At 41.6% G+C, this 12,779-nt stretch overlaps 1 protein-coding gene across 2 annotated transcripts in view; it reads right to left on the reverse strand.

Moving 5' to 3' along the window:
• The window catches only part of MARK1 (microtubule affinity regulating kinase 1), a 114,985-nt gene that overhangs the window by 18,057 nt on the left and 84,149 nt on the right, over positions 1-12,779 (reverse strand). For both annotated transcript variants that reach the window (XM_045809639.2, XM_045809638.2), the window contains exons 10-13: positions 7,639-7,738; positions 6,454-6,566; positions 3,566-3,719; positions 3,073-3,266 (exon numbers count right to left, since the gene is read on the reverse strand). In XM_045809639.2, coding sequence (XP_045665595.1) covers positions 3,073-3,266; positions 3,566-3,719; positions 6,454-6,566; positions 7,639-7,738 — 561 coding nt within the window. The remainder of the gene's footprint in view (positions 1-3,072; positions 3,267-3,565; positions 3,720-6,453; positions 6,567-7,638; positions 7,739-12,779) is intronic.

The following is a 12,779-nucleotide window of genomic DNA, read 5'->3' on the forward strand; positions in this document are numbered from 1 at the left end:
CACCCAGAAACCAAACTTCTGAGAATGTGCATAACAGAAATACAATAATAACCTAAGTGTGCAAGAATGAATATTCTGAAAAACTGCAAACTTGGAATACCCCATAAATAGCTGAAAAGTTATGATACACGTGTCTATTAATACAGATGAAATAATGTGCAGGTCTTAAGATTACAGATCTAAGTGTTCTGATGTAAAACGACTCGATAATATTTTAAGTGAGAAAAATTAAGATGTAACAGCTATAGTATTATCTCATTTTTATAAAAAAATAAATCCTGTATGTACATATTCATTTATGTTTTCTTTAAAAAGGAAAACCCATAAAGGAATTCATCCCAAATGATAATACTAGTTATACTGAAAGCTGAGCATAGAAGGTAAGGGATAGGAAAGGGTAAACTATTAATTTTACTTGAGACACTTCTGAACTGTTAAAATTATACAAGATATATTATTTTGGTTTCCCACATTGTCAAAATTAATACAGTAAATTGAGATAAATTTAGTACTAAGTGGCTCAGAACAAAATTTTTCTACCAGAATCTTCTGGCTTATTTTTTTTTCCTAAAGATGATTAATACGTGTGGCATGATTAATTGGAATTTAAACCAATGTCTTAGTTTTTATGCCTTCTTTAAATTAATAAATATGCTTGGAATAGCCACGAAGTGCCTCAGCACTGATTCTGAGGAAGCCACCGTGTCGACATACAACAGGGGATTATAAATAAGGGGAGATAAGGTTTACACGGGGAAGCAACAGCAGATGAGACAAGACAGCGTACAACTAAGGGCTAAACGACGTGATACAACAATCAGAAAAACTGATGAGATCTGGAGCCTTCAGTCACAGGAGGCTGGATCCAGGAGACGGGCTTGAAATGATCTGGAGAAATGGCATTTTCATAATGTCGGGTGGGACCTTCAGACAAGAGCACCACATAAAGACAGGAAATAGGCAGCTGAGTAAATCCGTGGGAAGATAAGATCAGCCTGAGATGAAGGCCAGCTTGCTATAGCAAGTGGCAGAAAATAGGGGACCAAATTCTTTCTTTCTGTGTTGTGGGGTGACGATGCTCCAGAAATTGTCCTCTGGCTAATGTTTAGATAAAGGAAAATGATGGCCTGCCTAGGAAAATTGATGTCTTAGACACTATGAAAATTAAATCATTTCCAAACAGATCAGTTGGCAGGTAAAGGGGTTATACTTAACAGTTCTGAAAATGGGCATGTACACCCATTTTGGAGTCTAGGAGGCGATAATCAAATCACGTATTTTAAAAAGATACATTTTCAATGAAGTACATAAAACAGTGTGTGCTCGGGAGTTTAAATCACTTGCAATTAAGGTTGTGTTAGGCTTTCTGGTATTTTTTTCCTTTTCTTCTCTTTTCCTACTTTCCATAGGCTCAATTTTTTTTTCTTCTGTTGGTTTAAAAGTTATAAATTCTATGTTTATTCTTACGTTGTTTGCCCTTAAGTCCCTGAACTCATGTTTGCTTAGGAAACCTTCACCCCATCCCTACTTCCTGGATAGTGTCCAGTACGTCGGTTCTGAATTTTCATTGTTTTTTTCTTTGTTTGTGTGTACGCTACCAGATACACACCTGAGTAATTTACCTGATCACTTTCAACTCTGTATGTTTTATGGCACCACTCCAGGTCCACTTCTCTTCCTACAAGAGCGCAGCGTCCTCAAACCATACAGTGTTAATGAATGGGTCCCTATGTAACAAGGCCGTGGACATATTTTATGCCTAAGAATATGCTTATCATACCTTCACATTTAAATGACAGTTAGGCTAGATGTAAAATTCTGGGTTCAATGTGATTTTCTTTTAGTACTTAAAAAACACTGTTCACTTACCTCCCTGAATCCACGCTACTGTTGAGAAATTTGAGGTCAGTCTGAATTTTGTTCCTGTTAAGGTCATCTGCTGTCTCATCCTGGGAACTTTCTAGAAGTTTTCACTTTGTTTTTGGAATGTATATGTTCCACTTTAAGGAGTGCAGGAGTAGATTTTCCTTCTGGCTTTCTGAGTCTTATTTATTTATTTATTTGAGAGAATGAGTGAGCGAGCTGGGGAGGGACAGAGGGAGAGAGAATCCCAAGCAGACTCCCCGCTGAGCAGAGCCAGATGCAGGGCTTGATCTCGTGACCCTAAGATCATGATCTGAGCTGAAATCAACACTTGATGCTTAACCGACTGAGCCACCCACATGCCTCCCTGAGTCTTTCTAATACTAAGTTTTTTTTCATTTGTCCTTGTTATTATTTCTTCAAATATTTCTTCCACTGTGTGCCCTTTCCCTTCTAAACTCCTATTATCTAGATGTTTCCAATTCTACTTCTATCCTTAGTATATCTTAGTTTTCTTTTATATTTTTCTTTATTCTTTCCTGCTATCTTACAAGAGAAGGCTTCAACCTATCTTCTAGTTCCCATTATATAACTTCTACAATTTGCTGGGTTTTTGTGTTTATGTTTAAGATTTATTATTTTAGAGAGAGAGGGAGAAAGAGCACGAGTAGAAGAGGCAGAGGGAGAGAGAGCAAGCAGACTCCCCTCTGAGCAGGGAGCCCGATGTGGGGTGCGATCCCAGGACTCAGAGATCATGATCTGAGCTGAAATCAAGAGTCAGATGCCCAACTAATTGATCCAGGCACCCCTACAAACCTGCTGTTTTAAGTGAATAATGTGGGCTAACTTTATGAATTTACCATTAATGGAGTCTGCCTTCATTGAGCCACTTACCACTAGAGTTTTAAGTAAATATTACAAACAGGGAAAATGAGGCAGGAAAGTTTAATGTACCATTTTATAGTGAGGTTTTTAAACCTTATTTTGAGGTAAGTGTTATTTTGAGAATTCATATTTTATATTTTTGTTCTTAAAATGCAACCATGAGAAGCCTGGCCTCCTTTGCATGTTATTTAAGTGCATGACTCACTTTAAAATGTTGAAACGTGTTTTTAGAAAAGGATATAAAGTTTTTCAAAGACTGTACAAAAAACAAATCTGACAACAAATAACCACAACAAACTGCGAGATGCCGGACTATTTACTCACACTTGGAATCGTTGAAGATTTTTTCCTTTCTGGTCCCACAAGAGGGCTCGCAGTCATCTCGCTCTTTGATCCAACCGTTGTGCTGCCAAGTTTACGAGCGAGGTCTTTGTCCCACTCCTCTTTCTGTTCACTTTCCACGCTGTTGGCCTGAGGCCTTTTGGTATATGATACCGCCGGGGGGATGGAGGGACCAGCTATAACAAAATTACAGAGTGTGATTAGCAGAAAGTCAGCTGACACAGGTTCTCCTCACAAACAAAAAACTCTAAATTAAAAATACCTTTATTTGCATATTTTATACCTGGAACTAACATTAAACTGTTTGATTACAAAAATTAGGTCAGTCCCTGAAAAGGGGATTATATTAATCATGCAATAATATAAATCTGTGATACCAGATGTCACAAGCACATAAAGACGTGAATGTATAATGCTCAGTAAACCCAAGTTCGGGTAGGACTGGGCTGTTTTTTCACTTATTGGACTTTCCCACCGTGATCACTGAAACGCCGCTGCTTCTGGTTTGCGGAGATGCTCCGCTGGACCTTCAGGTGGGCAGGGGACTGAAGGCTGCTGTTGTTCAGGTCACTGCTGGGCCGTGACCTCTGACACAAGCTTCCGCTGGACAACGATTCACCGCCTTCAAACTATAAGAAGACAGCACACAAAGATTTAATTTATTTATCTGAGAGAGAGAGAGTGAGCGAGAGAGCACGAGCGGGGGGGCTGGGGGAGGGGGAGGGGCAAAGGAGAGGGAGAAGCGGACTCCCTGCTGAGCAGGGAGCCCAACTCTGGACTGGATCCCAGGACCCCGGGATCATGACCTGAGCTGAAGGCAGACGCTTAACTGACTGAGCCACCCAGGCGCCCCTGCACAAAGATTTTAAAATAAAAATGTTCATGCAAACAATATGCATTCTTGATTGACGTTCTAATCTATTCCAAGCCACACGAAGAGTCATCAGAACTGAACCGCAAGCTGGCGGCGACCAGGGAGGGAAGGAAGTGGCTATCTGCTTCCATGAGTGCACGCACTCTTCTGCGATCCCGTACAAATGGCTTTGGATCCTCAGTTTAGTCCAAACACCAAATAATAGCTACCAATTAGTGAAAGGTTATTATATAAGAGGCACCCCTGCCAAGTAAGCTCTCTCTAGACGTTCCTTCGTTTAGTCACGACAACAATGCAGATGTTTATTAACCTCAACTTTACAGATGGAAAACCTGCAGTGAAGAGAATCGAGGGACATCTTTGGGATTCAAACTCAGGCATAGCGGGTATTCAAACTTAGGATAAAATCTAAAATTTTAACTCCACACACACATCTTCTACCGTATTTACAGTGCAAAATTTGTTTTACTGGCTCTGATTAAGAAATTGCATCTATTTGGATAAGCATGGTAAATCGGGGGTTGATACGCTACCCCTTCTCCTCGTAACGCAAAAGACGTTTGTGCTGGCAAACTTCTCACTGAATCAGTGGCATCCCAATGGGAAATCTAAATTCATGTGTAAAGATACTAACGGCAAAAAGCAAAGTAATACTGATGATGAAACTGGTAATAGAGAACACAGACCACACAGTAATGTGCCAGGAACTGTTCTAAGCGCTGTGGAAGTATCAGTTCATTCAACCCTCCCGATGACCCTCAGAGCTAAGCACTGTGATTATCCTCATGTCATGGACCAGGGATCTGAAGTACACAGGAACGAAGGGGCGTGCCTGAGCAGCACCGCCGTCCACAGCTGTGCTGGGATGGAGGAGGGGCGGGGACTCAAACCCGGTGGACCTGGCTCCAAAGTTCAGGCCCTTCCTACTTAGAGTAGCCTCATTAGTTTATACTCCATACAATTCAAGCTTCATTTTAACTCACACTTGGGCTGGGTTCTATACTTGTAATGCTAGTGCCTCCTTTATGTTTAAATTAATAGGAAAATTAAAGATCTCAGGAGTGAAATCTAAAAGCTAAGTAGAAACAGGTCAAAGACGTTAGAAATAATCATTTCTACTATTTCCCACTTCTTAAAATTCTCTTGATTTGGCTTCTTTGATATCACTTCTCTGACTATTAGTGCCTCCACTGAGACTCCTGTCCTCCTCCGGAATAACGGTACCCACTTGGTAGGGCCAGAGAGGGTCAGAGGAATTAGCGAGTGAAGTCCTTAGAACAGCTGCAGGTGCGTGTGCTCCTCTGATGACAGCTCCCAAACCTACCAGTGCTGCTTGAGTCACTGCCTCCAAGCCAGACCTGTGTATCCTGAATGGCTCCACCCAACAGGAATCTCAAGTTCAACTATAACAAACAGAACGACCTTCCCATCCTCCCCTTGAAATCCACTCTTTTCATATCCTGCCAAATACACCTTACAAAACCAGTCACCCATGCTAGAAACCTGAGGGTCTCTCTCATCCTCCTTTCAACAGGTTACCGCATCCTGTTGAATCTACCTGCTGTGGGTGCCTGTCCTCCTCTGTGTCCCAGGGTTCCCCGTGCCTGCCCTGCCCAGGCACACTGCTGCCTGGGCCTCTCCCCTCCAGACCCAGGGCTCCTCGAGAGCACAGACGTTCTCATCTCCCTGGTCACAGTCCACAGCATCGTTTCCAGGACAGAACAGATTCAATGAATGTCAGCTGAATGTACTGCTTCACTAACAGTTACTATCTAATTAAAAATAATTTCAGCCTATTCTATAAAATGCCTTCCACAGATGTCTAATTGTTAACAAACTGTCCATGCGCTCGGCTCTGTTCTTGACTCTCAATTTATACCTTTATATTTGCTGTCCCAAAGGATCATTTGCTTTTATGGTTCAACCACCATCTGTACACAGTGTTTTCCTGAATCTATCTCCTTACTATAGATCTCTCCTGGCCTTGAGAATTCCCAACTGCTCGTATCAAAGCCGCCTGATGTTCTCCAAGGCAAAATATCACCACACAGCCTTTTCCTACTCCCATCTTTTTAAATCAATTCAGATGTATGTTTTGTTTTATGTTACGTTTAGATACATGTTGCCCCTTTCTCTGTTTCGGTCACTGTGTTTTTTTGTACACCCAGAATGACCATGTTACCTTTGGCAGGCCTGCTGCTTTTGGAGACACAAATCTAGGAGAACTCATCTCAGTGACTAGACTGTGTGTCTAGCGTCAGAGCTAAGCAAGGCACTTGGTCTGCTCTTTCCTAGCAGAATCTCCCCTGGTACTTGGAAATGAAACCAGTTTGTAACTTAGCATCTTGAGTATGAATTCTGAAAGTAACAATGTTAGGGTCTTCACATTATTTTTGATACCACACAGAATAAAGGTGCTAAGATTATATCTTAGCTGTCACTTGTCTCAAGATACAATGAACATCAATCTAAAAAGGTAAAGAACTTACTTCAGGTGGTTTTCTACCTAGAAGAATGTAAGTAGCCATAACTTCATCATATTTCTGATTTATTAAGGCGTCATTAATCTCATCTCGTGCAAAACCCATGGTGACCATGATGTCTAGAAATAAAAAAAAAAGCAGATTTTCTGAAAATGGGTTTATTTTCGTAAACAAACCAACAAACGTAAGCAAGTTTACCAAGATAAAATATGAAAGCTAATTTCTGAAATGTTAAAGTGTAACATTAACTATAAAAACTTCTGGATTATTAATATACAGATACTGCATATTTTGATCCTATACGTGACAATTTTTCACGCAGACACTATCTGAATCACGGGACCACACTCAAGCGCCTAGTGCGCTTCTCAGCACCCAACACGTTCTTGAGTTGAACGCCTTTGTCCAGCCAGAGACACACTATCTGTGACACACACAAAGTCCCTTCTCTCTCTTTCTCTCTTAACACACTCTCAGCCACGCATGGAGTGGTTTCTCTCATCTCTTAACAATTTCTGCTTTCTGATCTGAAGGCAGGTTGACTCTTCTTTGGAAGGCTTGAGTTCCACAGTTGTTCTGATTGGATTCCAAACACCCGAGAATAGCAAGCACTCCCCCTCCCCCGCCATCCCGGTCCCTCTGCTCTCAAGTCAGAGAGGGGCACAGCGGAGATGACTCAGTGGTGAGTCTGTGATGGCTTTGGTAACGGAGAGAGAAATGCAGAGAACAGGTTGGAAGCAGAGCGCCGGCTGGGTGTGGGAGGAAGCACCCTACTGAGACACTGGAAAATCGAAAGGGAGAGCCGAAGTGTTCACCCCTTCAGCTCAAGTGCCTCCATGTTTTCGGTAAAATACATGCTATGTGCTGCTGATACTTATCAGTCTGATCAGTGCTGATACTTAAACCAGTCATTCCTCCTGTTAGGGATTGCTGAAAGAAAAGAATGAGGTTCATCTACATTATTTTAATTTTTATATTACTGTTGCCAACAACTGAATTAGATTATAATATATATGAGGACAAACTTGAAATTTGTAATGTTTGGTGTATATTGATGGAAAGAAAAGATGACAATGCAAGTATTTTTCAAATAAAAATTGTTTCCTATTTATATTTTTAAACGTTATTTTGGTAGACTACAGGTCTCTTATAGTAGAGGGCCAGCACATCTCACAGTGTTTAAATACTTACCTATTCTTTTCATGTCATTGAAATCTGGTTCAGGCTCAGCATACGGCTTTAGCTCTTCTTCCTCGTGACCAACATTCATCCACCGATCTTTCATTATTTGCTAGGAAATAAACTTTACATTATGTTTGGCCAATCAGAACATGCCACCACTTATTTTAGCTCTATTTTAGTAAATGTGAAATTTATTGGTTCACCCAGCAAGAACCATGATGTTTTCTATCTAAAGTTAGTTTCCAGTTTGATGAGTAGGCCAAGAGCTGTAGGACTTTGGGACACACTTACATATCTTATGACAACTACAACTATCATCCCGCACACTCCCCAAATGTATCCACTCAAAATAACTTGCTTCCCATAAGCCTCTAAAAGGAATATTTTCTCATTTCAAAGTTTTAACTAAGGACCTACTGATTTCAACCTCTCCTTCACAGTATTCCATTTATTTAGAAGAGACTGTCCCTTTTTCCTGGTCTTTTACCAAATATACATACACCTGTATTTTAAAATCACCATTTGTTAAGACATTAGGAAAGCAGAGCTCATGGGGGGCGGAAGTCAGGGTTAGTCAGTAAAGATAGCTCGGAGAATATGGAAGGGCAGAATGGTCAAAACGGAAGCCTAGAGTCAGGGATGAGCAAGAATCAAGATGAAGACAGGGACTGGTGTGAATTACCAGAGTCAAATTTAAGAGAGGCTGTAAAACAAGAGTCAGTCCTGGGCTGTTAAAAGGCAACCCCGTGAGGGCATCCTAGGGAGTGGGAAAATATTCACAACCGTGTATCTGAGAAGGGAGTTAATATTCACAATATGTACAGGAAATCCTACAACTCAGTAACAACAAAAACTACCTGATTAAAAAAAGGGCAAAGGACTTGAACAGATATTTCTCCAAAAGAATATATACCAAGGGCCAACAAGCATATGAAAAGATGCTAACGTCACTAATCATTAGGGAAATAAAAACTAAGACGAGGTATTATTTTGTATCTGTTAGGATGGCTACCACCAAAAATGATGAAAACAACAAGCACGGGTGAGCACGTTGAGAACCCAGACCTCTCGTGCACTGTTGGGGTGACTGTGAAATGGTGTCACTGCTACGGTAAACAGTACGGAGGCTCCTCCAAACATTCAGTGGTAGAGCTATATATATGATCCAGTAATTCCATCTCTGGGTATATATCCAAAAGAGCTGAAACAGGATCTTGAAGGGTATTTGCACACCCATGTTCATCGCAACATTACTCACAATAGCCAAGATGCGGAACAACCTACATGCCTCATGGATGAATGCACAGAAAATGTATCGATGGAACGTTAGCCTTAAAAAGAAGGCAATCCATATGCTGTATTGTGGACGAAACTTGAGGACATTTCTCAGTGAAATAAGGCAGCCACAAAAAGACAGATAATCATTATATGAGGGTATCTACTAAAGTGATCAAACTCCTAGAAATGGGCAGTAGAATGGTGTTTGCCAGGGGCTGGGAGAGGAAGCAACAGGGAGCTGTTCTACGGTAGTCTCTCTCATGCAAGGGAACAAGTTCCAGAGATCTGCTGTCCAACAACGTACACAGAGGTCACAAGACTGTAACGTACTCTTAAAACTGTAAGGAGTATACGCTGATGCGTTGCTTTACTACACGCAGAAAAAGGCAACTGGTGGGGAATAATTCTGGGGAAATGATTCTGCATTAATTTAGAAAAATTTTTAACATTTTATTACTATTGAATTCTAGGTTTTCATTCAGGAACATTCTAGGTATTGATATATTAATATTCTTTTTCTAGGTCCTACAAGGTATATTCTCCATCTCTAACCTTTATTTGCCAGTATTCTACCAATCAGAAAAATAAAATTCCACATAGAGATCCTTTTGAGGCTGTTTGCCCACTACCTTCCCCTCATTTAATAATACTTAGCTAAAATAATTCACTAGAAGACAGAACGCCAGAGCAGGCCTCGAAGAACTGCGATCTGTAAGAATACTGCTGTTCTGGATATGGGAGGAATTTTCCAAAGGTTTTCGTCACATGATACATATTTCAATGCAAATTTGTAGATAGTTCATATATGCTTAAAATTATGCAGACATGTCACTCTTAACAGATCACCACTGACTTTCTTCTTTCTTTTCCCCCTATTTTATTGAGATGTAACTGACATATTAACTTTGTATTAGTCTAAGGTATACAACGTAATGATTTGATGTATAAACATATATAAATATTATGAAACGATCACCATAGTAAGTTAACAACATCCATCACCTCACATAGTTACAAATTTTTTTCCTCATGATGAGAACTTCTAAGATCTACTCTCTTAGCAACTTTTAAATATATAATACAGTATAATTAACCATAGTCACTATGTTGTACATTACATCCCTGTAACTGACTCATCTTATAACTGGAAATTTGTACCTTCAGACCACTTTTCCTCATTTCACCCACCCACCAACCCTCATCTCCGGCAACCCCCAGTCTTTTCTCATTTCTCTAAATTTGTTTTGTTTTGTTTTAGAGTTTTGTTTTACAGTTTTTGTCTTTCTCTGACTTATTTCACTTAGCATAATGTCTTCAAGGTCCATCCATGTGGTCTCAACCGGCAGGATTTCTTTCTTTTTTTCACTTCTATGCATATACCCAAAGGAAACAAAAATCACTATTTTGAAGAGATATCTGTACCCCCATGTTCACTGCAGCATCATTTACCATACCTAAGACACACAAGCAATCTAAGTGTCCATTGGCAGATGAATGGATAAAAAAATAGGGTATATATTCACATCAGAAATTTAAGTACCTTATCCAACTCATTGACATAAAAGTAGACCCATTATAAACTTGAAAAACACTAGTGCTGTCCCATCGTCTTTAGTGATTATTCATCAATGAAGGAAAAGTGTTGGGGAGGGTGCACGTCAGGAAAAAAATAAAAAGGAAAAAGCAGAGCTGCAAACACCAGCTACATGATTTCCCAAAATATTAAGGTCCTTCCTGTTCCTCATCTCCCCCTTCTCGAATAAGATATCTGGCAGAAGCCTAGACAGCATTTGGGCCCCAGTATCTGCAGAAGTAAAATTCTGCTGTTGGTAGAATTTCCTAGGTTGGAAGGGGACTACGTGAAAACCCTCAAAGAACACAACGGATTACGTCAGGACAGCTCCACACCACATGCAATCCCGCCAGTACTTAGCAAGCTCGACTCCAGCCATCTACTCCCCGACACCTGCAGTGACTCACTTCCACAGCCGGCCTGCGCTCAGGGAGGTGCACGGAGGTGGCAGCTCAGCTGAGGCTTAAAAATGAAAGCCTTTAAACATGTTTAAGACAAACAGAACCGACTCCGCCTCTCTCTACACACATGTGCATGTGCACACGCACACACATGCGCTCACTCATATGTGCACACATGCACACGCATACACATGCACACACACATACCATGCGCACACACACCCCAGTACAAAGAAGGCTAACTGTCCTTGCATCAACACATTACTTTTTAATGGGAATTCTTTGCATGTTTTTTGATATGATGATGAATGAGGCCGGGCAAAGAAAACAAACCTAAGCTAGACATAAATACTTCTGGTTTTTCAAATGAACTCAAATTAAGTCCTCGGTGATGTTCTCAAGTTTAAGATGACAATGTTAAGAGTCTGAAAATAATAACTAATAGAGTGAGATTTATAAACAGTCAAATCTTCGGTAAGTGGAAGTTAGATTCTGGAAGAGTCAGAGTTCATCATGCAATGAGGAACTGGAAGGGAGAGCGTGAGCGACCCAGGCAGACCGCATGGCGGGTATGAAGAGGCCCACCGGCAAACAACAGTGGCAAGTTCCGTATGACCGGAGTGTCTGGTGTGAGACGGGTGATGAGGCAAGATGAGGGGAGAAAATTAATAGGGACCGGACCGGGAGGGTTTCTTTCAATCACGTGAGGGGCATCTTTGGGGAGTATGATTCTGAAGTCTCTCCGGCCAGCGTGCAGAGTGGGTGGGAGGGGCTCACGACAGGACGCCCAGAAATCAGTGCAGAGGCTTTAGTGAGAATCTAGGAGAGATGATGCCAGTCTGAATGAAACAAGGCAGTGGCAATGGGAAAACAGATATTTTCAATATTTGGCTGGTAAAAGTCAACAAAACTTTGTGATTGGATAGGAGAAGGTATGAAGAGGTGAGACAATTCAGAGAAAGTGAAGACGGTGCCCAGGTTCCTAGTGTAGACAGCTGAGTAGGGGGTTGACACCATTTACTGAGAAAGCAAACTTGGAAAGAGAAGGAGGCTGGATGGGGAAGCACGCAGCTGAGTTTTGGAGCAGCTGAGTTTGAGGTACTATGGGTTATCCAAACAGACACACTCTGGAAACTCCAGAGCAGCTCAAGGGCAATCTGGGCTGCGGATGGAGATTCAGGAATGGCCGACACGTGATGACGGAGCTGGGGAGCGGGTGGGACTTTCCAGGAACACCGAACAGATGCAGAATGAGTAGAAGAGGGGCCGTGGCATGGGGGGTGCCTGGGTGGCTCAGTCGTTAAGCGTCTGCCTTCGGCCCAGGGCGTGATCCCGGGGTCCTGGGATCGAGTCCCACACTGGGCTCCCTGCCCTGCATTGGGCTCCCTGCTCCGCTGGGAGCCTGCTTCTTCCTCTCCCACTCCCCCTGCTTATGTTCCCTCTCTCACTGGCTGTTTCTCTCTCTGTCAAATAAATAAATAAAATCTTTTAAAAAAAGATTTTTTATTTATTTATCTGAGACAGAGAGAGAGGGAGAGCCCAAGCAAGGGGAGGGGCAGAGGGAGAAACAGACTCCCCACTGAGCAGAGAGCCTGATATGGGGCTCAATTGCAAGATCCCGAGATCATGACCTGAGCCAAAGACAAGAAGGGATACTAGATGAGGACTGCGGGGTTGAAGGGTGCCTTTGTCTAAAATGGAAGAAATATATACAAAGGCTGAGATATAAAGGTGTCAACAGAGAGGAAGTGGGATGGTACAGAAGAGGGAGCTTTTCTGAAGGAGATACTAAGATGGCACGTATGTATCTCCCTCACTAAAGTTAGAGTCCTTGAGGATAAAGAGTGTGCTTTGTGCTATCCTTCCCAGCACACATGCTTATTGTTGCTTTTGAACTG

Source organism: Ursus americanus, chromosome 2 (genome assembly GCF_024610735.1).
Source record: "Ursus americanus isolate L20-20 chromosome 2, mUrsAme1.1.p, whole genome shotgun sequence".
NCBI classification, from domain to species: Eukaryota; Metazoa; Chordata; class Mammalia; order Carnivora; family Ursidae; genus Ursus; species Ursus americanus.